General features: G+C 38.4%; 2 protein-coding genes and 1 long non-coding RNA gene across 3 annotated transcripts in view; 2 read left to right on the top strand and 1 right to left on the bottom strand.

Annotated features, from left to right (window-relative positions):
* Window positions 1-26,709, top strand: part of LOC126968774 (uncharacterized) — a 384,859-nt gene that overhangs the window by 276,529 nt on the left and 81,621 nt on the right. The window lies entirely within an intron of this gene.
* Window positions 14,617-19,925, top strand: LOC126968708 (zinc finger protein 37-like). Its single transcript, XM_050813796.1, has 2 exons — window positions 14,617-15,989; window positions 19,344-19,925. Exons 1-2 carry the CDS (start codon window positions 14,968-14,970, stop codon window positions 19,627-19,629), a joined length of 1,308 nt encoding a protein of 435 aa, XP_050669753.1. The 5' UTR covers window positions 14,617-14,967; the 3' UTR covers window positions 19,630-19,925.
* Window positions 20,380-26,366, bottom strand: LOC126968727 (17-beta-hydroxysteroid dehydrogenase 13-like). Its single transcript, XM_050813830.1, has 6 exons — window positions 26,083-26,366; window positions 24,837-24,974; window positions 24,249-24,440; window positions 23,838-23,967; window positions 21,891-22,067; window positions 20,380-20,699 (listed from the first exon to the last, which is right to left on the bottom strand). The coding sequence occupies exons 1-6, from the start codon at window positions 26,314-26,316 to the stop codon at window positions 20,554-20,556; spliced, it is 1,017 nt and encodes a 338-aa protein (XP_050669787.1). The 5' UTR covers window positions 26,317-26,366; the 3' UTR covers window positions 20,380-20,553.

Below are 26,709 nucleotides of genomic sequence, written 5' to 3'. Positions count from 1 at the left end.
AAACGATCACAAAAATAATGATTTAATAAAGTATAATATATTGTGTCATTAATTTAGTACTTACTTACTGGTTTTTGTTGTTTGCAGTAGAAGGTACTGCAGTGTGGGTATACATCACTGACCTCTACTATATACCACTGGACTGGCGGCTGTCAAAGTGCTTTTGTGCCTGTTTGATACTCGCCATTTTGGCGCTGTTGGCCATAGCGAGAGTCTGCGGAACTAAAACTAGTGATGGCAACCGCAGCTAAACAAACATCAATAGGAAAACTATTTACAAAAAAGATTGTGTACATTACGTTGATTGCTGAAGCATAAATAACACGGAAAACGACCGAAATTGATTCAAAATGCAAAAATACTTCGGAGTATTGTGCGTTTCTCTCGCAGCCATTTGTATTATACGTCAAAATTAGTTCTCTGGGCGCTCGCGAGTGGCGCTTTTTTTATGAAAATAAGGGAGGAGACGAGCAGGATGTTCAGGTAATTGTAATTTACACGCCCTAACCATTACAATGTAGCGCCGTTCAGGATTCATGAAAAACCCAAACATTATGAGCGGCACTACAATTGCGCTCGTCACCTTGAGACATAAGATGTTAAGTCTCATTTGCCCAGTAATTTCACTAGCTACGGCGCCATTCAGACCGAAACACAGTAATGTTTACACATACAAATAGACGCCATGGTGGTACCCATAATCTAGCCGGCTACCTGTGCGAAGGAACCTCCCACCGGTAAACCTCCAAAATAGGCACATAAAATTTGCTGTCAAACACATGGAACAGCCTGTCCAGTGGTATTTATACAGGTCAGTGGTATACATAGAAAACGGGTGAATGATTAGCGACGCCATTTTATAATAGCAGTACGTACCATATACGCCGAGTGGTGCAAAGAGCTCCCCAAGTGCACGGAGCTATCCAGCGCTGTGAGTATGGCCGCGCTCTCTCGTAGATATGTCTCGAATAACGCGAGACTATTGTTAGCCGCTGTTAGCGCGTCCTGCATTGATCCTGTCGAGTTTTTTTTATGAAAATAAGGGACGAGACGAGCAGGACGACGTTCAGCTGATGGTAATTGATACGCCCTACCCATTACAATGCAGTGCCAGTGCAATTCTGAGCGGCACTACAATTGCGTAATATACATAATTAAGTCTAATTTCACTAGCTAAGGCAGACAGTTTCAGACCGAAACACAGTAATATTTACACATTACTGCTTCACGGCAGAAATAGGCGCCGTTGTGGTATCCATCATCTAGCCGGCTTTCTGTGCAAAAGAGCCCAGCGGACATTTACGATGTTTACTTCAAAAACAAAATTTATGAACGATGCGGGGCTCGAACCCGCGACCTATCGCATTTCTTGCGAACGCTCTTCCACAGAGCCAACCGTTTGTGTGACGTAAAGATCAAATCTTGCTATGTCTTTGTTCAACTCTCAGGTTGTGTACCCATAATCTAGCCGGCGTCCGGTGAAAAGGAGCCTCCCACTGGTAAATACCAAAAGAAGATACTTTACCTAAAGGTTTGCATTCATCTTCCAGTTCTTCGGTGGCCTCCTTTGCAGAGTCAGGCACTCCGGCCCACAGATAGTGTCCAGAGTATGCTATGTGCTCTTTCAGTGCTGTTATCCATGACTGAAATTAATAATATTTTATGTTTAACAACATTATTATTTAAACCTGCACATATCTCTACGTATCTACGATCTCTGAACATTGTAGGTGGCATTACAAAAAATAATTTAACCATGGCTTAGACATGTGTTTTGTTAAACAGTGACCTAACTATAACATGAGTTTTTCATTTTCAATTACAAAACAGCCGGCTAGATTATGGGTACACAACGGCGCTTATCTGTGCCGTGAAGCAGTAATGCGTCAGCATTACTGTGTTTCGTTCCGTAAAGCGCCTTAGCTAGTGAAATAACTGGGCAAATGAGACTTAACATCTAAAGGTAACACGTCTCAAGGTGAAAAGTGCAGTTGTAGTGCCACTCAGAATTTATGGGTCTTTCAAGAATCCTGAGTCGCACTTTTTATATATATATAAAAGGAGGACAAACGAGCGTACAGGTTACCTGGTGTTAAGTGATCACCGCCGCCCACATTCTCTTGCAACACCAGAGCAATCACAGGAGCGTTGCCGGCGTTTAAGGAAGGTTTACGCGCTTTTTTTGAAGGTACCCATGTCGTATCGTCCCGAAGGGAGATCTGTTCACGACTTCGCCTTAGCATATGATCTGACGTAACTGGTTATTGCGCCAACGCGAATCCCAGATGTGCAAGATCATACACCTTCACTGTTGGACCTTCTGTTGACCTCACATCCGGACGGCTACCTAGTTTCCGTTGACCCTTCTCTGGGATCGTCGGACCACTGCCTGATCCGGAGCACCGTGCCGATCACGCGCCTAACACGGCCCTGCTTCTTAGGCTGTCGCCGCGTGTGGCACTATAGGTCAGCAGAGTGGGACGAGATGCGGTGCTTTTTTGCATCCTACCCGTGGAGGCAGATCTGTTTTTCGCTGGGAGATCCAGATGCCGCTGCTGACGCTGTTGCTGATGTGGTACTGCAAGGTATGGAACTCTTCATTATATCCTCCTCTGTGCCTATCGGTGGCAGGTCCCAACTATGGTTTGACCGCTCCTGCAAAATGGCCTCTCGCCGAAAGCAGGAGTGCTATCAGGCTTGGGTCAATGCGGTGGTATCTAAGGATGTGAATTCCAGCGAACTTAAAAAACACTTCAATCATGCCTCCAGGTCCTTCAAAAGAGTTATTGCTGACGCGAAGTCGAAGCACATTGGCAGAATTGGCGAGAGACTTGCACGCCTTCCCTCGGGAACTCGTGCGTTCTGGTCGCTAGCCAAGGCTGTCCAAGGAAACTTCTGCCAGCCAGCCATTCCGCCACTGCACAGGGATGATGACTCGCTGGCCCATGACGCGAAAGAGAAAGCTGATCTCCTGGGCTCCCTCTTCGCGTCCAACTCGACTCTGGATGACCAAGGTGCACCACCACCGCATATTCCGCGGTGCAATTCATATATGCCAGAGGTAAAAATCCGGCATGGTGCCGTGCTTAAGGCGCTTCTCACCTTGGACATTCACAAATCGAGCGGGCTCGATGGCATTCCCCCGATAGTGCTGCGGACATGTGCTCCGGAACTGGCGCCGGTCCTTACCCGTCTTTTCCGGCTCTCCTACTCATCAGGCGTAGTCCCGAAATTATGCAAGGTGGCTTTAGGGCACCTGATCCCTAAGAAAGGTGTACGCTCAGATCCATCCAACTACCGCCCCATTGCCATTACCTCCATTTTCTCCAAAGTAATTGAGTCGATCATCAACCGCCAGCGACTGCCAGTACGGTTTCCCATAAATGGGCGCAAGCGGTTGAGTCGAAGGGAGAGGCGTTGGCGGTGAGATTGGACATAGCGAAGGCCTTTGACAGGGTGTGGCATAAAGCGCTTATAGCAAAACTGCCATCCTATGGGCTTCCCGAGAAGTTGTGCAAATGGGTCACTAGCTTTTTGGATGATCGGAGCATCAAGGTTGTTATCAACGGTGCATGCTCCGACTTAAAACCCATAAACGCTGGTGTCCCGCAAGGCTGCGTGCTATCCCCTACGCTGTTTCTTCTGCATATCAATGATATGCTGCAAATCAGCAATATTCATTGCTATGCAGACGACAGCACGGGGTATGCTTCCTACACCGGCCGTGCCAACATGTCCCGGGATAGCGTCGACGATAACCGGAACAAACTTGTGTCTGAAATCGAGACTATGCTTTGCAAAGTCTCGGAATGGGGCCGACAAAATTTAGTCCAATTCAACCCCAAGAAGACACAAGTTTGTGCGTTCACCACTAAAAAGTCTCCCTTTGTCGTATCCCCTCGATCACTCCTCTAACTGCCACAGCCTGTATTGGCATACTTGGCGTCGATATATCGAGCGACGTTCAGTTCCGTGGTCACTTGGAAGAGAAGGCCAAACTGGCCTCTAAAAAGCTTGGTGTACTCAGTAAGGCGAGACAGTACTTCACTAAAAGCCACCGCCTGCAACTTTATAAGGCGCAAATTCGGCCTCACATGGAGTACTGTTCTCACCTCTGGGCGGGTGCTCCCCAGTACTAGCTTCTTCCATTTGACCGCATACAACGAAGAGCGGCTCGAATCATCGACGATCAAGTCATCTCCGATCGGCTTGATTCTCTAGCATTGCGTAGAGATGTGGGTTCATCTTCTACCGCATTTATCACGGGGAGTGCTCAGAGGAGCTGTTCGGGTTGATTCCAGCGGCCGAATTCCACCATCGGACATTACGTGCAAAGTACCATCCACATCACGTAGACGTCTGGCATTCCACAACCGCGCGTTTTTCAACAATTTATAAATTTAATCAACTACCGGCAGCGGTCTTCCCGAACAGATACGACTTAGGGACCTTCAAGAAAAAAGCATACTCCCACCTTAAAGGCCGGCAACGCATTTCTTGACACACCTGTTGTTGCGGATGTCGATGGGCGGTTGCCTCATCTCTCCCCATCCCGTGAGCCTTTTGCCCGTTTGCCCCCCTCATATATAAAAAAAAGATCGTTCGTACGTGAAGAAAGCTCGCTGAAAACCGCACTGTGGAGGACCGCCACACATCCAGATGGTGGGGATGATATCCTAACTTGTGGCATGTCATGCGAAGGTGGAGTTCGCACTGCATTGTTATGGGCAGGGCGTATCAATTACCATAAGCTGAACGTCCTGCTCGTCTCGTCCCTTATTTTCATAATATTAAAGCTATTGTAACATCACCTGCCTACACGCCTTCACGGCGTCCCCCTGCGGCACTGCCAGCCGGCTGGTCTCTCCATCACTGAAGTGCACCACGAGGAGTGCGGGTTCGGTGTCTGGCGCTACCAGCCTCGCACCGTCCAGGTACTTTCGGTCTCGCCAGCGACCACCCTCGCGGGCTGCTTCGGCCCGGCTACCATAGTAGAGCAAAACGCCTCGTTGCACCACCGCCTGCGATCACACACCACACACATATAGCTCATGCCATGGAATAGCCACGACAGGTACCATGCTATTTTATACTGCTGCATGACGTCAGTAGGTATTCGAACAGTACTTTTGATTGATTACATCTACCAGGCCTGTCTCACTCCCCGTGAAGGTATCGAAATCGTAAGCCCGTGCGGCGGCCTGTACAAAGTAGGACATTAAGTAGGGACTCACGCGCGAGCTTCTTTGTCACCTACTTCACAGATCCGACCGATATTTTAAAAATGGAGATATGAAAGGTCATTGCGATCCAAATTTAAATGTTTAATCTTCCTAAAGAAGCTGAAACAATCTAATTTAAAGTGATTATTATTATAATAATGCGTGTGGTATGTTCAAATTTCTTAAAATGAGACCAAATTTGGCTGGTCTTAAATTATATAAAACTTTCAAATATTTCAACATAAAGAAATACACATGGGACAACTAATAGGATACTTTGCGCAGGATTCATGCTAGGTCGGTACCACAGCAGCGCCTATTTCTGCCGTCAATACACAGTGTACAGCGAATAGAATTCTTTGCGCAGGATTCTGGCTACGTCAGTACCACAGCGACGCCTTTTTCTGCCGTCAATACACATGGTACAACTAATAGGATTCTTTGCGCAGGATTCATGCTAGGTCGGTACCACAGCAGCGCCTTTTTCTGCCGTCAATACACAGTGTACAGCGAATAGAATTCTTTGCGTAGAATTCTGGCTAGGTCAGTACATCAGCGCCTTTTTCTGCTGTAAATACACATAATACAACTAATAGGATTCATTGCGCAGGATTCTGGCTAGGTCGGTACCACAGCAGCGCTTTTTCTGCCATCAATACAAAGTGTACAGCGAATAGGATTCTTTGCGCAGGCTTCTGGCTAGGCCGGTACCACAGCGACGCCTTTTTCTGCCGTCAATACACATGGTACAACTAATAGGATTCTTTGCGCAGGATTCATGCTAGGTCGGTACCACAGCAGCGCCTTTTTCTGCCGTCAATACACAGTGTACAGCGAATAGAATTCTTTGCGTAGAATTCTGGCTAGGTCAGTACATCAGCGCCTTTTTCTGCTGTAAATACACATAGTACAACTAATAGGATTCATTGCGCAGGATTCTGGCTAGGTCGGTACCACAGCAGCGCTTTTTCTGCCATCAATACCAAGTGTACAGCGAATAGGATTCTTTGCGCAGGCTTCTGGCTAGGCCGGTACCACAGCGACGCCTTTTTCTGCCGTCAATACACATGGTACAACTAATAGGATTCTTTGCGCAGGATTCATGCTAGGTCGGTACCACAGTAGAGCCTTTTTCTGCCGTCAATACACAGTGTACAGCGAATAGAATTCTTTGTGCAGGATTCTGGCTAGGTCGGTGACAGCGACGCCTTTTTCTGCCGGCAATACACAGTGTACAGCGAATAGAATTCTTTGCGCAGGATTCTGGCTAGGTCGGTACCACAGCGACACCTTTTTCTGCCGTCAATACACATGGTACAACTAATAGGATTCTTTGCGCAGGATTCTGGCTAAGTCCGTACCACAGCAGTGCTTTTTCTGACGTCAATACACAGTACACAGCGAACAGGATTCGTTGCGCAAGATTCTGGCTAAGTCGGTACCACAGCGGCGCCTTTTCCTGCCGTCAAACAATATGTAATGTGCATGGTTTGAAGGACGCCGTAGCTAGTGAAATTACTTACGTAAACTTAACATTTTATGTCTCGAAGTGACAAGCAAAATTTCGATGCCGCTTAGAAGTTTGGGTTCCTCGATGCATTGAAAGGGGCAGGTACCACCATTTACCATATCTTGTGACTTTGCTCATAAAAAATATACTTTTCACACATATCTGTCTTTAATTGGTGTATAAAAAGTCTTATTCATAACAATTCCAAGTCAAGATAAAATAATGACAGAACGTGACAAAACAGTTGGAAGTGGTAATAGTTTTTGAATTTGGGTTACACACACATTAAAACAGCCAGCCCTAGTAGTAACCTAATATCATCCCTTACTGATTATGTACAAATAAACTAAGTATTAATGAAAGAATTATTTATTTAAGTAGTATTTTACATTTTGTATAGTGCAATTATTAAAATTCACTTGAATATTATGTTATTTTGCAGCGTTTTAAATATTCGGCGGTGTGCTGTCAAAACGTGAATCGCTCATTTTTTCAAGAAAAACGGCGGGGTTTCGAATAACCAACTTTTTTTTTACGGCGCGACATGTTCTGGTAGTGTGAAACGCGCGGAAACGAAAATGTTATTTTTTTGCAATTCATACAGATACCACGCATCGAGCAATAAGAATGTAGCTGTTTGTTGAAACTCTTTGTACATGAAGGGATCGAAAAAAAAAAACAAGGAGTGTTGTTATGAAATTCAGTACAACATTACAACACTCGTTTGGACGACATTGGGTGTTTTAATGTTGGTAATAAGCTAACTGTTTCAGAATCTTTAATAGAGGATTTAAAGCATGGGTGTAGATAAAATAGTTTTACTATGCGGATGGCGTTGTTATGAATATGACGGTAGATCTTAATTGAATTAGGCGGTAGAGACATACCCACACAGGTCTCCAGCCGAGGAATCTGGACCTCTTGAGCAGTGGACCTTCGAACCTGGCGGCCGTGCGTTGCAGCTTCTGCACAGGCCGAACGCTAAGGACCTCGCGCATCTCGTTATCTTTGGCCAGGTCGATAGCAAGTCGACCTACAAAATTACTTCGATCAATTCAAAACTAGCGGCCCGCTCCGGCTTCGCACGGGTATAAAATATATACCTAATAGCCTATGTCATTCACTGAAAAAATGATTATAATCGATCCAGTAGTTTTGATTTATTCATTACTGCCCGTGGCCTTAACCTTAGAATAGAATATCATTTATATTTTAAAACTACTATCATACAATTATTTATCGTAACTTATAATTACTGTGACATTGTCGCGCTGAAAAGCACGTTTTTATTAAGTATTGTTATTTCCCTCGCTAGAGAGCTCCGATATTAAACGCGTCCGATCACTGCTTAATTCAAAGTGCTACAGGTAACAGGGACAACTGCGGCCTCCTACGCGCTATTTTTAACTCAAATAAACAACATTGAATGATTTTAATTTTGTATTCAGTTTTAAAAATAAAGATTTAAAAGAATTTTACAAAAAATCCTTAAATTTAAAACCTTTTTAAAGGATTCGAACAAAAATTCTTAAGTACTAATTTGACATGTTTACATTGCGTGTGTAATACAGATATGTTTGGTTGTCTTTAGTTACTACCCATCGTTGGCATGAAATAGCACTCTTCAAATTAGCCGGATACAAATAACATTCATTTCAATTGTTCACCATCTATAGGGTCACTATCGAAACTGCGTTTAAGTTTCGTTCGTTTACGAAGTTTCGTTTTGGAGAAAGAGAGTAGACCCCCTGACGCGACTTTATACATTTTATACCCATCCCAAGAAAAGTGATCAACGCCGCTAAAGAAGTTTTCACTCCAAAATTTTCTTATTTATCCCTTAATATTACTGCAGCTCAATCGAGTTTATTGCGCCGCTTCTTTTCTCTCAGAGCTCCATTTGTTTCCGAAGCGGTATTAGGGTCTAGTATGTTAGAAATGACATCAAAAAGAATTCTAAAGGAATCAATTTTGAGGAAATAAATGCCGTTTTATGCCAATAAGTACCTACCACTATTATTCCTCAGCATGGTATCAATGCCGTTTTGCAGCAGTAATACGGCGAGGCGGGCATGGCCACGGTATGCGACACAGTGCAGGCAAGTGTTGCCCTGGCCGTCCACACAGTTTATGTTCGGTGGACTTGGGCTACTCAGCTGGAAGGAAAAAGAACATTTGGTGACTTTTTATAACATGAAGAGCACGGACGAGTAAAAAAAAGTACTCCGTGTCATCTACATAACAGTGAAGCATCAAAACAAGCCAGTTAACGTGTAAATACATAGGCCCACGCACACACTTATATAAGCTGATCACCCGCCATTATGTCATCGCCATCGTCTGTGACGGAACGGTTTAAGTCGCATTAAAATATTGCCGTGTTTTAAGAAATTGTGTAAAATCAATGCTGCGATACAATAAAAGAGTCAATGAATTACCTTTCACATATAGAATAGTTTATAACACACAATTTTTTGTTCTTTTCATAATACATATAAAATAAACTACGTTTAAAACGACTTCTGAAACTGAAAAGTATCAAATAACTAAAAATTTAATTTAATACACCTCTTATGCAAACCTTTACCAACCTTTAACTAAAAATTTAATTTAATACACCTCTTATGCAAAACAAACTTTTAATATTAATAAAATACTATTATTTATATGTGCTACCTATTGATAGGTTTTAAGTCAGTGCCAAGCCCTAAACAAAATGAAAACAATTATGTCATCCAGGTAGACGAAAATTTTCATATAAATATTCATAAAATGAAAAATTCCGGGCCAAACTTTGTAAAATTTTTATGGGACCAAATGGCATCTGTTTCGCATCAAACAAAAGAAGAATTACGTAAATCGGATCATAAATCTCAGAGTAATCGGTGTATATACATAAAAAAATACCGATCGAATTGATAACCTCCTGCTTTTGGAAGTCGGTTAAAAATGATTCCATGTTTGGGACCCAAGATCTCCGCTACGCGTGATAGTAACATCCACTGTAACCGGAAAATAATCGGGGACTTTAACCGAAAAAATGGGTAATCCATTTAATTGTGTTCTAAGTAGATATATCATTATCTGTTTTAAGATGCAGTGATTTATAATAATATATCTAATATCTTTCTTTACCATTTTTTTTAAATATTGTGGAACGCTACTTCAATACGAATATCGTTCCCATCTTTGATCTGGTGCATCCCAGAATCAGTTCTAAACATTAAATCGCGTGCAACGCAGAGCCACTCGAATTGTCGGGGATCCAGTACTCTGCCAGAATTTCCATCACTTGAATTACTTAGCAACCAAATCACTATGAAATGTTAGTACGACATTTTTATATCAGTTAAAACAAAGATACTGCAAACAAGACATGGGCACAGGAAATAAACCCCCAATCCTTACTTTCAGGGTGTTACTGTTTTTTTTATGTAATTTATTTATTTACTCATACTATGCCTGCGATATTTATTTTTATGTTAGGAATCTGACAATCAGAAATTAAAAAATTGGAATGTGGAAAATTTGAGTCATCTGGTATCCCCCGTAACTACACACACACTAGCTTAAAGGTGCTACACTATGCTACACTATTAAATGTATTTATGTATGTTTATATGAATTTATGTATGTTTAAGTAAGTATATTGTATTAAATATATCATTGTCTTGTAACCCATAACACAGGCTATATATGCTTAACTTGGGGCAAGATAATTTGTGTAAAAAGTGTGTCAATATTATTATTATTATTTGAAGCGCCACTCGCGAGCGTCCAGGGAACTAATTTTGACATATAATACAAATGACTGCGAAAGCACGTACAATACTCCGAAGTATTTTTGCATTTTGAATTAATTTCGTTCATTTTCCATGTTATTATTCTTCAAGAATCAACGTAATAGAGTACACATTTTTTTTGTAAATAGTTTCCCACAATCTATCGATGTTTGCTGAGATTGTGAGACTGTTAGAGCGCTTTCACTGGTAACTGCAAACTGAGCACATTTTAAAATTGATCTTATTAACAGGCATCTAAAGTAGATATTCCGACTACTTCTCTTTATTCTGTACCTAATATGCCTCAGTGCCTGAAATTATACGTGAATATGTTGCATGCTGAAATACATAGTAAAATAATAAGGCGAGTATCAAACATCTAAATAAAAAAAAAATTAATGGATTAAAGTCATCTATGAATATATTGGGACTGGACAGACAATGAAACACTGTCATAAATAATGAAAGTTAAAACAAAAACAATCACTTTTAATACAAAACAACACCAATAGTGTTTCATACGTTTTTTTATAATTAAATCAACAAGTAGTTTTTATGACAATAAGGGATAAGATGAGCAGGATGTTCATCTGATGTTTCAGTTTCCCTCATTTTTCATTTAAAAAATATATAGCAATTAAATGATAATCAGTTCTAATTTTTTTAAATTTGGTACATGTACGTGTATTTTACCAGTGGGAGGCTTTTTTGAACCGGATGCTGGCTAGCTGGGTTTCTACACAGGCACCTTTTTCAGCGGTGATGACAAATCAACAAATGTAATGTTCAAGAATTATTGTATTTCAGTTTGATGCTCGCCATAGGACTTAACATCTTAAATCTCAAAGTACAAACACTATATAATAGTCTCAAAGTACAAACAAACACAGTGATACCACTCAGAATAGTGGGTTCAATCAAGAATCCTAAGCGCCACTGCACTGTAAGCGGCAGGCGTATCATTTTCAATCAGGTGAACATCTTGCTTATCTTGTCATTATTTCTCAAAAAAAAACATACCAACTCCTGAACTTCTTCAATATGCCCCTCTTTAGCAGCATTCAAAAGTTTCCGTTCTCTCTCATGGCGAAGCGATTTTTCGGCTGCCTCTAACAATCTCTGGACATCTGCTGACTTGGCCACATCACAAGGAGTTTTACCTTCCCCATTCATAATATTTACATCTGCATAATGATTTAAGAGAAGCATCACCAAGTCCTGTAAGTAATAAAGTTAACCAACTTTGATATAACTAGTCTGGCCATATAATATATTGATAGTACAACATAAAAGTATTCAAATTAGGTTTGTTTATTATGTTAGAGACTTTAATAGTTTTCCGCCATTTCACATATTTTTTTCCAGGTTAGTATCACAATAATGGAATGTGAAACGCAATTATTTTCAATACATTTATATTTTTTAAAGTAAATGCTATTGTCTTAATGAGATTTATCTACAATGTTATGTTTGTTAAAACATTGTTCCTTCATGTTTAATGATTATAGCTGTACGTTTCTGTAGAGTAATTAAACAAAGAATTTTGAACTGAAAATCAATAATAGAATGGGGTGTTAAATAAAACAGAAATGCAGTTATTGCCATCGACAGAGTGGGTATGGGGACAGCCCCTACCCAACCATCAACTGCGGTTATTATCAAGACAACTCAAAAGTATCAGCAGTACAGCATGTCACAGAAATAACGAATTATTTATTAACTCGCCAACCTTCAACACAAATTGGATACAAATAAGGAGTCTAACCAAAATACAATATTTTGCTTAGTAAAATTTTTTATCAGAGCCATGAAATGGATTTTACTATTAGAAATGTTGTATTGTGACGAAGAAAACGAAGTTCTATCCATTTCCTAAGAGGTTACCCAAATGGGTCACAAGCTTTTTGGCTGATGGGACCATCAAGGTTGTTATTGATGGTACATGCTCTGATTTAGAACCCATAAATGCTGGTATTCTGCAATGGTGCATGCTATGCCCTACACTATTTTTTCTGCATATCAATGATCTACTTACTGCAAATAAGTGGTAATCATTGTTATGCAGACAACAGTTAGGTATGTTTCATACACCAGCCATGCCAATATCTCTCGGTCATGCCAAATCTCAATAAGAACACAAAAAAACTTGTATCTGAAATTGAGACTAAGCTATGCAATTTTAGAATGGGCACACAAATTTAGTCCAGTTTAACCATAAGAAGACACAAGTTTGTGTATTAACAGCTAAAAATATCTACGATTCAAGATCATACTTGGAATCATACTCAGAATTAATGCGTCAAGCAACATTCAGACCTGTGGTAACTTGGAAGAGAAGGCAAAACTGGCCTCTAAAAAGTTTTTTTGGTTCAGTAAGGCGAGATAACAATGATATATGTAAATTTGTCTACATATACGAGTACTGGTCTCACCTCTGAGTGCAAACTTCCCAGTACCAGTCAGTGGCAATAATATAACGGGTTATAACTGAATATCCACCACCATGCAAGATCACAGTATTATAAAATTTTAACATAACAAACCTCATTTCCAATAAATGAAGCCTTATGTAAGGCTGAGTCACCATTCTCATTAACCTCATCCACATCCACTCCAGCTTCCAAAAGGGCTTCAACTACACCCTTATGTCCAAAATATGTTGCCAATATGAGTGGGGTCCATCCCAAGTTACTTTTACTTCTACCTACAAAAATCAAAACACTTTAATTTTCTGCTTAACTATTATATACCAAAACCCAAGCATCAATGGAGTGAATAATTTAAGAAATTTGCTTCCTAGTGATCATGAATTATCCAATTATTTTACGCTCTGTAAGGACCTGGTCAAAATATTACCACAAACGCAAAATAAATAAAATATATTACAAAAAGCGAGACATAATTATGTACCTTTGCAATTAATATTTAATGTTAATCGTCCTTCCTTCTTTGCTTTCAGAAGTGCTATTACAACGTCTGTTTCTCCATGCCTTGCGGAATATAGGAGCGATTCTTCAGACTCCAAACCTACGTCATCTGCTTTAGATGCCATGGTATCACTTAACTACTGCACCGTAATATTATAGAACAAATTTAATTATTTGTATTCAAACGTGTTTTAATTTATACGAAATGTTCAGCATAAATTTAAATAAAAAACCTACTAAATTTTTATTACTTTGTTTTTAACTTTTGAACTCCAGTGCAAAATGCATCTTATTAAAATTAATTTCAAATTATTAATATAAATTCGTATGTAATATACATTTTAGCACGCCATAAGATGTAACACTAATTAATAATAATTAAGCAATAAACTAGGCAGTAAGTAAAATTGATTCAACGCACTTTGCAGTTTGCAGCTGTTTTATGTTTACAGTTTACACTAGTAAGCAAAGAGTATAATAATATATAGGGAAGCTAGTAAGCCGTGATACAAACTGCAGCAGGGGTGGGACAGACGCCTTAAAGTGACGTTTTCAGAAGACTGTAGTGCCATCTGTTAGTTGGCCCAAAAATGAAAGCTTTGTCAGCTGTGACTCGCTTTGAAACCTTTAAAATTTCTATAATTGTGTCTCTGCCCACTAGTCATAAAATGGCGGCTACTAGCGTTAGCGCATGTATGTAGCTCTCTTGTTCCATATTTGCATATTTACACTACTAAATCTATCCCTTATGTTCTATGTTGTGGCAAAATTAAATAACTAACTCTACGCGCAATATCAACATGGTAAAAAATTGCAATACCTACATTAAAAAGTAGAGTTAGTAATTTAATTGCGTCACAACATTAATAATGAATTTTATAATTTCGAGCTTATATATAGTTATAGCGCTAGTTTTCAAATAGACAAATCATAATGCGTAGAGAGGGCTCTCTTTTCCCTATAATAATTAATTAATTAATTAAAATTAATTTAAATAATTATTATACTCTTTGCGTGAAACTGACCATGACAATTGAGTGAATTGACTTTCTCTTCATTCTTGAGACTTCGATTCTTATCTAAAAATTATTGTGGTTTAACCTCGTTGTCGTTAGTCGTTGTAAAAGTGTTCTGTGGTCGTTAGAGTAAAGTAGGGGAACGTAGTGCTTAAATTCTCTTTGTAAAGTAGTTAGGGATAGGGACTTGGCGAGCAAAAGTAGCAAGTTAAAGCAACAAGCAGGAGCCACAGTAAGAACTTAGAAGAATAAAATATTTTCTGCTTCAGAAGTTTACGTATCCTAAGTTACGGCATAGGTAATATTCATTATCGTTCGTGTCCAGTTTCCAAAATCCAACTAACGTGTTCAGGAGTTCTACAAGAGTTTAAAACACTAATATTTTATTTCGTACCTTAAGACAAATAAGCAAGTTATTATCTTAAATAACTCTAGAATTGAACATTGGACGAGGCAATAATTAAACAGAGCAGATACGACAAAGCCGCTGATCGAACGTGTCTACATAAAATGGATATAGACAAAGATTTTTTATCTTATTGCCGGCTTTGTTTAGATATTGAATCCAAACACATTTCAATATTCACCGATTCATCGGTAAGCACGCACGTTAGATCTTGTCTAGACATAAATATAAGCGTAGACGATAATTTACCAAAAGATATTTGCGAAACATGCGTATCGCAATTAAATAGTTTTTACAATTTTCAACTAAACGCCCGATGCTCACAGGATTGGTTAGAATCAATATTACAAGAGAAACAAAAGGCAGCCGAAACAAAAACCTTTGTGCAACCCCTGCCTGACTCTGAATACAATTCTGATTCTTTGCTAGAGTTTCTTAATAATACTGAAAATATCGAGGAATATCTTAATAACTTGGGGAAGGAGGACATACCAGTGATAGTTAATATGTTGGATAGAACCGAAGGGAATACTACATCAATAAGTAAAAATCAGTTCAGCCCGAAAAAAAGCTCAAAAACAATAGATAATATGGACATAGATGTTCTTGATTCAGAGAAAGAAGTAGTTAAAGAAATATTAATGAAGGACTCTGAAAAAAATAAATCCGAACAATCTCACTTATGTTTTGCATGTCAAACAGTAACAAATAATATACAAGAATTGTCCAAACACTTAAGTATATGTGACAGTGCAAGTAGAACTTGTGTTCTGTGTAAAACTTTGTTTGATTCAAAACAAAAAATGCTCCAGCACATACTGACACATAATATAACTGCACCAATGACATGTACTTGTGGTAAACTATTTGAAACAAAGGAGGCTTTAATATCTCATATAAAATACTGCAATATAGATCATATAGCAGCTATGGGTTTTGTGTATCGATGCAAGAAATGTGGAGTGACATATCCGGAAAGGTTCCAGTTATACAGGCATGTCAAAAAGCACATTTTACAGGAGGAGGAACGGATGTGTGATATTTGTGGGCATATTCTTAATGGCACTGATGCTTTACTGAATCACCATAAGGTACAACATGGAAAATCAAATAATATTTTATATAAGTGAGTATGAAATGAAGATATTTTTAGCTTTAATTAATGTTTGATTATGATTTCTATTTTACAAATAGAATATGTACATTATTACCCCCTGTACAGCACCAAACTATGAAATGAAACTTTTTGTAGTTCCAGTTCACAAATTCCAAAAAAAAAAAATTGCATTTTGTTATTCTTCTGATAGTCCTTGTAATATAACTTAGACTAATAAGCTCATTAGAACTCCTGTCTGATAAAGATCTGATCACTATCTCTTATCACATCCAGTATATTCAGTCATAATGAAACTCATCTGTTATGGTATTATGTGTGTAAATATATAATGCTGTTAGGACATACAAACAAACCGGTCATCTCATGGTAAGGTAGCACTGTCACCCAAGGCTTCTTAGAATACCAGCATCAATCTTTACTAATGCAAAACCAATGTACTATTGATGAAAAATGTGATGAGATATGGTCTTTAATTGCAATGCAAATATATAATGATAGTAGTTGCCCTTTGCATTCGCAACTAAAGGTTTTATCTCAATAAAATGTTTAAGTAGGGATAACAGAGAGAGTTGTCATACTGAAACATGCAGGGCAAGCCTGTCAGCCATTTAGTTGACATAGCAACATCCCATTCTGCAAGTTCACACGCCAAGAAAGGGAAGATATTATTAGGATAACGCAAGCTGCAATGAGCTCAAGCAATGCAAAGCTTACCTGGCCACATCCAACTCCAATTTTCTATGATTTCTATAATTTTTTATATGATAAAAAATGTTCTTCAACAAAGTTCTACCACAAAGCCATATTTGATTTTCTAATAAGATGGTGGAAATATATAGATATATTGATTAAAACAATATACACACATCAAAAAAGTCTAAGCAACATGCAAGATTTTAAATATTACCATTTATATTAACTAATTTTCTTTTAAGTCTAAAAGTGTTTGTTCACTCAAAGTGCATAGGTATGTAAACTTTTTTGTTATTGGTGACATACTGGCTGGTTGTAAAAAAAATCTCGAATATGATTTGTTTTTTTCATAAAATTTAAGTGCGTTTTTATTGCTACGTTTAGTCTTGATTTTATAATTTTACCAACCATTTAAATAAAGTTAGCGACAAAATTGAATTGTTAGATATTCTTAACGTCATGGAGCGACGTCATTTGACGGCAAATGAAATGCAAAGAGCTGTAGGGATGTTGCAAGCGGGAAGTAATCAGTCTCAGGTATCTCGGCATTTTGGCATTCATAGCAGTGTTATTTGTCGTGTTTGGCAGCGCTACAAGATTACAAGGGAACCCGCTGAACTGCATTCAGGTCGTAAAAGGAGTACAACCACTCGGCAAGACCGGTACATACAACTGACTGCAAGACGCCAGCCGATGTTAACCGCTCGAGAGATAAGTTTGAGGCTACAAAATTCAAGTGGTGTTGATGTCCCCAAACTGTGCGAAATCGACTGCCACCTAATTGGGCGTCGAGCTCGTAGGCCGTACTCGTCCTGTCCCAGGAACAATGTGATATTTCCGATGAGTCGCGATTCGGGTTTAGGCCTGATACAAGAACGGTGCGAGTGTACCGTCGGCCCGGAAATACTGAAAGGCTCAGGTGCATTCAGGAAGTTCATCCAAACAGCGGCTCAACAGTAATGTAATGGGCGTATATTATGAAGAACAGTCGAACTGAGCTCATTTTTGTAAATGGAAACATGAACGCTGAAAATTATGTTGAGGATATTCTCAGACTTTATGTCCATCCATTTGCACAACCGATTTAACGTTAATGCATGACAATGCGCGTTCACATACAGCTCGGCGAACCAGTCAATACTTGGCAATGGAGAACGTCCAGTTTTGCCCTGGCCTGCACAATCGCCAGACCTCAACCCCATCGAGTACGCATGGGACATGCTCCAGAGACGTGATTTGAAGGATTTGGACGGAGTGACAACAACCCAAAAACTGAAAGATTTGCAATTCCATTGGTAGCGAATACCGCAAGATGACCGAAACAGTCTCATAAATTCAATGAATAATCGTTGCCGACAAGTTCTGAATAGCAGAGGAGGCCATACTTTGTATTAAACTATCCTATTCTTTCACAATAAATTCAATTTCTTTTGCAATTTCATTTTGTTAAAAAAGTTTTTTGTTGTTTATGTACCTTAGTTTTTACAGTATATTCTAATATTGTTAATTTCTGTTATTAAAAGAACTTATAAAGGCAACAGCTGTTATTTTTACATCATAGGACCCTAAAAATATTTTTTTTTAAGTAAAATACGTTATAATGTGAAAAACCATCCTAAAATTTAATTTAGTACATGTTGCTTAGACTTTGATGTGTGTATTTTACCTCACCAAAAATGTTTGAAATTTTCATTATAATCAATTTCATACTTGAATCCCTCGTATAAATATGTACATATTTAATATTCAAGTCATTCCATATATAAAAAAAAGTGCATGTTAATCAAAAATTTATTGTAAACTAGCTGACCCGACAGACATTATTCTGTATATAATAAATAAAATAATGTTTTTATATGAATTTGTCAATAATATATCATAACATCAAAAATTACTTCGTAAAATATGCACCCTGCTGTCGTAATGAGATTGTTTCACAGCAGAACTGTCAAACCGTGCGTCAATAAATTCTCTCATAGTAATTATGTATGGCCACATCAAAGGAAAAACAAATTTGTTGTTTTTATATTTAAATTTAGCAGCATTTTCCTATTTATTCACCTTTTAAACCTTCTCTGGACTTCCACAAATAATTCAAGACCAAAATTAGCCAAATCGGTCCAGCCGTTCTCGAGTTTTAGCGAGACTAACGAACAGCAATTCATTTTTATATATATAGATGATGATCAAACCAACAAAACAACTAACAATATTTTTAATATTCTTTTCCTTGTCATATCCTAACAAAACTAGTACTTACCTTAACTTTATAGTAACAAACCTTTCTCATATTCCTATTTTTCCACTGAACATTTTATTTTAATAATATACGGAAATGTTTCTCACATGTGTGGCATTTAGATTATTTGTTCGTAAGGATAGACTGTGACTGAAAATTGCGTGGAACTGATAGCCTCTATTTTCAGCAAACACATGCACACTAAAACAATGTGACTGACATGTCGGTATTGTAAGACGTAGCTGTTATGCACACTAACATATTAAACCTGACCTGTTGTTATGTGCTGTCTCACAGGGATAGACTCTATCTAGACATAAATTATTTAAGGTGCGGCCCTATTCTTTGCTCCACAGTTACAAAGGGTTAATTACCTTTATTTTTTTAAATCTATTAAATCACAAATAATTCATACTGAAATTAATTTTCAGATGCAAGAAATGCACTAATTTCACAACATTGAACCGCAAGGAAATGTACAGACATATCCAAACTCAACACACAGACAAGGATACAAGACATTTGTGTGATACATGTGGGCGGTGCTTCTCATCACAAGTTACATTACACAGACATTTAACTACTCACAATCAAAATAATATGTGTACCGTGAAAGGGATGGAGAACATTAACAGATTTCATAAAGAATTTGCTATGTGCGATAGATGTGGAACAACAGTGAATACTGTTGAATTACCAAATCATACCTGCTGCTGATTGTTACTAAGGGTTGGTCTTCGCTGTGTTCCAACTAGATACCGCAAGGGTAGTCCAAGTGGGCGTACCCGAGCTAGTCTCGAACAATGTGAAAATTTGAAAGGTGCCATTGAGTGTCAAGATGCCACGCACACAAGCATTTAATAGTTGCCGTAATAAAATAGCTATTGTTCTTAGATAGTGTGCTGTCTTGTTGGAGCGCAGCAGAGACCAATCCTTAATCTAAGATTCAACCCATAATAATTGTTCTGTATTTGTAAGTGTTGACAGCCAGATATTAAAAGTTTTTCAAGAAAGTTCTAGATCTTTTCATTTTTATATTTTTTAACAACAATTTGGTGTGTCCATGAAAATATACCCTTATAATAAGTACTTGGAAAGATGTGGGTATATTTTGAACTATATTTCAAAAGGCATAAAAGGCTTTGATTTCTTTGGAATTCTTTTTATGTCATCTCTAATACTACCACCACTTCGGAAACCAATAGCGCTCTGAGAGAGAAGAAGCGGCGCAAGAAACTCTCCCAACATAAAAACATGTCTCTTCAGTAGTAAATAGTTTTGATTGATGAAACTATTGTTGAGAGAGTTGAATCAAAGTTGATGCTTAGTGTAATGTAGTACAACAAATGATTTATTTGTTTTTTTTAAAGTGATATAACCACTTCTGGGATTAATTACACAAATCAAATTTGAAAACAAAATTTATGATGGAGGTGCATGGAAACGTCTAATAAAACATCAAAGATATATGTGTCAAGGTTTATTCAAATAAATTAACATTTAAAACACTATAACAAAACCATTGTATGATTCCCCTAAAATTCCACTGTTGACATTAATTAACGACCATACAATTTTGAGAAAATAATACAAAAATTACACATTAAACATATTACATAACCTAAAAGTAATTAATTCCTCTTAGCAAAAACAAAACCATCCTCTATGCGCGTTGTTAAAGAAATCGGTCAATATGATCCTTATTCTGTACGGCATAAGGTAGGTTATATCTATAAGTGACTGCATGTATGAAGGGATACTGATGTGCTTTTTGTTCTTGCGAATACCTGCAATGATAAATACAAGATATAATTTAAGTGTCAGAAAGTCTGGGCTGACGTTTCCAGATACGTAATTACTAGATATTTTATCTATTAATTTGGGGTGAAGTCACTCTGTCACTGCGCTGGCAATAAACTACACGCAATGATGTTACACCGATCATTCATCACCATTTAACCGCGTGCAAGGAAGAGTTGCTCAATCATCTCTGGTCTTGTGGACCCCAGTATCAGCTCGATCCATTTGATCGCGTGCAACGCAGAGCTGCTCGAATTGTCGGGAACCCAGTGCTCTGTGAACACTTGGCGTTGCGTAGTCAGAGACGTCGCTTCATTGTATGTCTTCTACTGCATTTAACACAAGGAGTGTTCCGAGGACCTGTTTCACATGATTCCTGCCGCCGAATTCCATCGATATGACACAAATTAGTGGAACCTGTGGAACGATCTTCTTTGTGCGGTGTTTCCGGGACGATACGACATGGGTACCTTCAAAAAAGCCCATACACCTTCCTTAAAGGCCGGCAACGCTCCTGTGATTCCTCTGGTGTTGCAAGAGAATGCGGGTGGCGGTGATCGCTTAACCTGTTTCCAAAAAAAAAATCGGGAATCTACATATACTATAAAGTGATTCTTACACTTTTGTCAAACGAACCAAATCATTTTAAGAATCCATACAGACGCCTCCTTAGGTCGATTACAGAATGCTGCTATTCGTCTTGTAATATAATAAAAAATATAGGCTGTACCAAAGAATAAATAATAGTACAAGTACGCAAGTCTCACTCCACAAAATCAATTAAAGAAATAGGACTTCTTGCGGTCATACAATAAGGTGTAATTCAGATCGCACAGAGCTACTAACCTACATTTTTATTCAACTAGAAGTTGCCTCTCTTTCTATCGCGTGACTCTTACCTCTTCTGACGACATTAGGGTTGACTTCTTTTCAGATAGGTAGTATCGGCTGTACCGAGGCTTATAATCAAATATGTAGGTACTACATGTCGTTCAGTGTGTTAAGTAAAGTTTTTAGGTATAGGTTTTAGAAAGTACGTATATAAATTACTGTTTAGTGATGTTTTTGTAAATATTTCTCTCAGTCATCGCTAAACTTTAGAATCCCTCCACGAATGAATTCTACAGAGAAGAGAAAATCAGAGTTTTAGCTTATATCGCACTATTGCTAAAGCTTACCTTCAATGATAATTCTGGCCGCTTCCGCGGGAGCTATCTCCGAGTACCACGAGGTGAAACGATGAGTGGGCTTTGGATAAATTCCAGTTGAAATTGTGGCCAAATAAACCGATGTAGTATTTATGTTTCTGGTCCATGTGTCGAGTCTTAGTTCCTCGCTAAAACTCTCCATTAATCCTGGTAAAATAGAACAGATTTTTTAATGTTTGTGTTTTTATGGATGCCGGCTAGATTATGGGAGCCGTCCGAGTGCTCTTACCAACTTAGCCAACCGTTCGAGTGACGCATGAATCCTAAATCTTGGTATGTCTTATTCAATTCTCAGGTTGTGGTGTTCCTATTTATTTTTGCCTGTCCTTCATTCCATAGTAAAATTGTGGGAGGCTCCTTTGCACAGGAAGCCGGCTAGATTATAGGTAACACAACGGCATCTATCTGCCGTGAACCAGTAATGTGTAAACATTATTGTACTTCCGTGTGAAGGGCGCCGCAGCTAGAGAAATTACTGGGTAAATGAGGCTTAACATCTTGTCTCAAGGTGACGGGCGTAATTGCAGTGACGCTCAGATTTTTTGCGGTTTTTCAAGAATCCTGAGTGGCACTGCATAGTAATGGACAGGGTGTATCAGTTGCCATCAGCTGAACGTCCTGCTCATATCGTCCCTTATTTTCATAACAAAATGTGAAATATAATTAGAACAGTTTCTAGCCTAAATGGTAAACATTGACATTGTTTCATATTTACGTGTAGTAGTCATTTTGGTAACACTCTAAATATATCTTGTGACCTAGAATAAGAATTTAGTCTTGATAATATAGTAATATAATAACGTTACACCAGGAACAAACACAAACTTGTTATGCCTTCCACTTGTTTTTACTCGAGTTAGTACATAAGACTTTTGTTTGACGATGTATATGCTACGAGTATAACAACATCTTCCCAGAAAATATTCAAAACAAATGTGTTACGGGATTCAAAAGAATTGTACACGTTTGTATGATAGCGGTTAGGTATTATGTAGTAGGTAAGTATAACATAATTTCTTAATGATACCACAGATTGGAATTGGAATGTCCACCCTCGGACTATTTAAATAATAATTTTTATTGTAACGATCAAAAGTTCTTCTCAGGTCTGAGGTTTTTTTTTGAATAGACGAATTTTTGACGTTCAATAAGTGTTTTCAAATGCTGTTTTAAATAAAAATATTGGATACTTAATGAAATTCTGCCGTAACTACATTCGGCTTTTCTGCCAAAAATATAAAAAAATATTTTATGTATAGAGATTTTATTGACACTTCAAAGGTACACACCACGAATGTAAATATTATTTTTTATGAGAAAAAGTGACGTTGTACTGAAGTGATAGGTCCGCACTACGTACCCATTATTACAAGCAGTGCTTTTCAGTATTATCATATATTATCAGCTCATTAGCCTAGTAATTTCACTAGCTTCATCGTTTTTCAAGCAGAAACACAACAATGCCTACACATTAGGGCGAAAAGGGTGCCATAGGGGTGCCACCTGGGCATCGTATGAAAAGAACCACTGGTGAAAATGGTGCGTTTGCTAAAATAACCGGCCGTTCTTGAGCTGTGCGTAAATATCAAACTATCAGCATAGCAGCCGGAAGATCTTGACCAGACCAACAGTCTTATCTTGTGGAGGGCCTAACAACACTATGTCTTCCGATAGGTACATAGTCGCGGTCGAGGACTTTACTGCCCAAGGTAGACGTAGGTCAACAATTTCTAGGGTACAGTTTCACCCGGCGCCTTGTTGGTTTTGGGTCATACTAATCTCGTACCGGCTGATGTCTGGGATATCTTCGGTATAGTGTCGAGTTAATTTGGCTCTTTGTTATTAAACCTTGTTGATAAATCTCAAGCAGGTAAGAAGAAAATATACATAATAGTTACAAAACATGTTTTTGCATACCTCTTAAACCAAACTTGGCTGCACAATAGGGCGCTATGTCTCCTGAACACATGAGCCCAGCACTTGAGTTTATAGCGACGATATGGCCTTGCCTCCTTTCTATCATACTTGGTAGGAAAGCTTGAATTACCTAAAAACATATTTTCATTCAAACATTCATCTACCGACTACCGTATTCCTCAACTGATACGATATAGGACCCTTCAAGTAGTCTACAGCATACCGTCTCCCACCTATAAGGCCAGCGACGCATCTCTTGACGTCTGGTATTGAGTCAATTGCCCGTTCTTTCTCCCTCTCTCTCTTATATAAATTTGTGAAGTTAATCTTTCATCCAACATCACTACTTAAACGATTCCCTCTAAAAAACAGTACTATCTTAAAATATATAACATTATAATAAGATCTAACCCAAAAGTGCGCCAACAAGTTGGTCTCTATGATCTTTACAATGGCTTCTGGCTTGAGATGGAAGAGAGGTGCACAAGCGAAGATACCCGCGTTGTTCACCACTATGGACACGTCAGCAAGCTGCGACTGCATTCGTGCCGCGAGAGCCAGAACCTGCTCGCGAACTGTTAGGTCCACGGTGAAACCGTAGCACTAAAAATCACAATCATTAGATTTCGCTACACTCGTCAACTTTTCGGTTCTTATGTTTTTTTTATGAAAATAAGGGACTAGAGGAGCAGGACGTTCAGCGGATGGTAATTAAAACGCCCTGCCCATTACAATGCAGTGTCGCTCGAATTCTTGAAAAATCCCAAAAATTCTGAGCGGCATTCTGTTAGCAGTAATGTTCTGAAAAATTGTAAATTTACGTTGTACTAAGATATTTACGTGTTGATGTTTCTTTCAGTAAAATCTTGTTTATATGATCCACACAAATATTTAAATGGGCAGGTTCAAAGATTTACTTCCTACATCCAAATTTACACATTACCCCTCCTATATGTACGTAATACAAGTATAGAAACAGTGTAGATATGTAGAGCTTACATCTCCGTCTTTTTTCCTTATTTCTTTAACGACTGCGTTGTTCCTTCTTGAGTCACAATCCCAGCAGATCACTGTTGCACCTAGTTCCGCAAACTGTATAGCAAGCTCACGGCCCAATCCCTGGCCTGCACCAGTAATCTAAAGAAATATACAATCACATCAAGTTAAAGACCAGGTATTAAAGTATTGATATTGTCATTGGTGGGGTTTTTTTTACAAACTAGGTCATATCAGCAGATCATTTTATGTGATAAACAGGAAGTCAAAAATGTAGGTAGATGAACTTGATCTTTAATAGACTTAACATGAGAGCGGTGGCTCTAAGGCTAGGGCCGTTGCCTCTCATCCGGGAGGCATCGGTACAATAATTGCCAACTACGTATTAATGAGTCTTCGATTTTCCGAATTCATATGCACTACTTAACTATTACTTGAAGAAAAACATCGCCGTCAGCTTATAATATATAATATTGACACACACTTTTTTACAGAAATTATCTTGCCGCAAGTTAAGCATATATAGCCTGTGTTATGGGTTACAAGACAATGATATATTTAATACATGCTTATATATATCTAAACGAGGACAGACTGTCTTAGGGTGATCAGGCCTCTTGGAAATTTCTTCACGGGTTTGTTCCTTACAATATTTTCTGCGCACGATTATTACGTAATCCCACCGATTGAACCGGCGCGCGTAATCTGAACTGTATTCTGGACGGAGTTATTTGTATCGTTAAACCACTGTTATGAAAACTGATAAATCATGTGATTTATCGATTATTGTTGATCGATTGGTTCACGGATTACGTAGATCTATTATAGTAGTAGACTTACGACCTAAGACTAGTATGACCTAAGGCCACGACGAACAGAGTTTCTGTAGAGAAATTTTAATGCATTTGCGGCGGTGCGTCATTGCTCTAACGGATGTGAACAACACAGCCCCATGTCTTTGACATTTAAATATGAAATCCCAACATCACGTCATCACAATTGAGGAGGTATACCTAGGTCACGACGAACAGAGTACTACTCATTTTGATCTTAGATAGTTCATTTCTATAGAGAAATTTAAATGAATAAGCGACGGCACTTCATTGCTCTAACGGATGTGAACAACACAGCCCCTGTGCTATGTCGTTGACATTTAAATATGAAATCCCACCATCACGTCATCACAATTACAGAAGCATACAGGTCTTAATTCAACAAATTAACTTTATTCTACAAAATAAGTACTAACCAATACTGTTTCCCCATAAAGACTCTTCATAGTCGGTGGTATAAGTACTCTAAATGCGGCAACAACACAAGTTGAGGAAATCTTGACAAACAGTACAATTATGTCTAAAGTCCATAGCGGTATAGCTGTAAGACCACCGCTTCCCCACCAGGGGTTTAGCCACACTTCCTGAAATATCCTATATTTCCTAGCAAGGTATCCTATCGAACAAGTAAATACATTTTTCCTGCCCATTATAATCGAGCAATAAAGCTTAAAACTTAATGACGTTAATATAATATGGAAATATGAATCTGTGTTGGCTGTCAAAATATCGACAAGGAACCAAATAGTTCCAATAGGTATTTTTAGCCATTAAAAAGGGAGATCTAAGTCTAACCTATATCAAGAATTTTTTTACCATAATCCTAACGGGCGTTTTTCTTGTAATCGAGTATATTGAAAAATGATTTAAATAACTTCATTTATTGTATTTTGGTTTGACCTGATGGTCTTGTTATCAATACTCCAAATAAAAGAACTTACACAATAGGTATTTTTTTAAATTATGCCTTCTTTCTGTAAAAACTTGCGTAACTTGTCTTTGTTGAAAATTTACCAAAACGTCCTTTACATCACCTGAGCATC

The sequence above is a fragment of the Leptidea sinapis genome, chromosome 16, assembly GCF_905404315.1.
Source record: "Leptidea sinapis chromosome 16, ilLepSina1.1, whole genome shotgun sequence".
NCBI classification, from domain to species: Eukaryota; Metazoa; Arthropoda; class Insecta; order Lepidoptera; family Pieridae; genus Leptidea; species Leptidea sinapis.
The sequence above is the reverse complement of the archived record's forward strand: the minus strand, read 5'-3'. Positions and strand labels throughout refer to the sequence as shown.

Coding starts and splice junctions, on each gene's coding strand:
- LOC126968708 (XM_050813796.1), top strand. CDS start 14,968: ATGGATATAGACAAAGATTTTTTATCTTATTGCCGGCTTTGTTTAGAT. Junction 15,990..19,343: donor TCAAATAATATTTTATATAA/GTGAGTATGAAA, acceptor ATTAATTTTCAG/ATGCAAGAAATGCACTAATT.
- LOC126968727 (XM_050813830.1), bottom strand. CDS start 26,316: ATGGGCAGGAAAAATGTATTTACTTGTTCGATAGGATACCTTGCTAGG. Junction 22,068..23,837: donor AGCCAAGTTTGGTTTAAGAG/GTATGCAAAAAC, acceptor CTATTTTACCAG/GATTAATGGAGAGTTTTAGC. Junction 20,700..21,890: donor GGCCAGAATTATCATTGAAG/GTAAGCTTTAGC, acceptor TTATCATTGCAG/GTATTCGCAAGAACAAAAAG.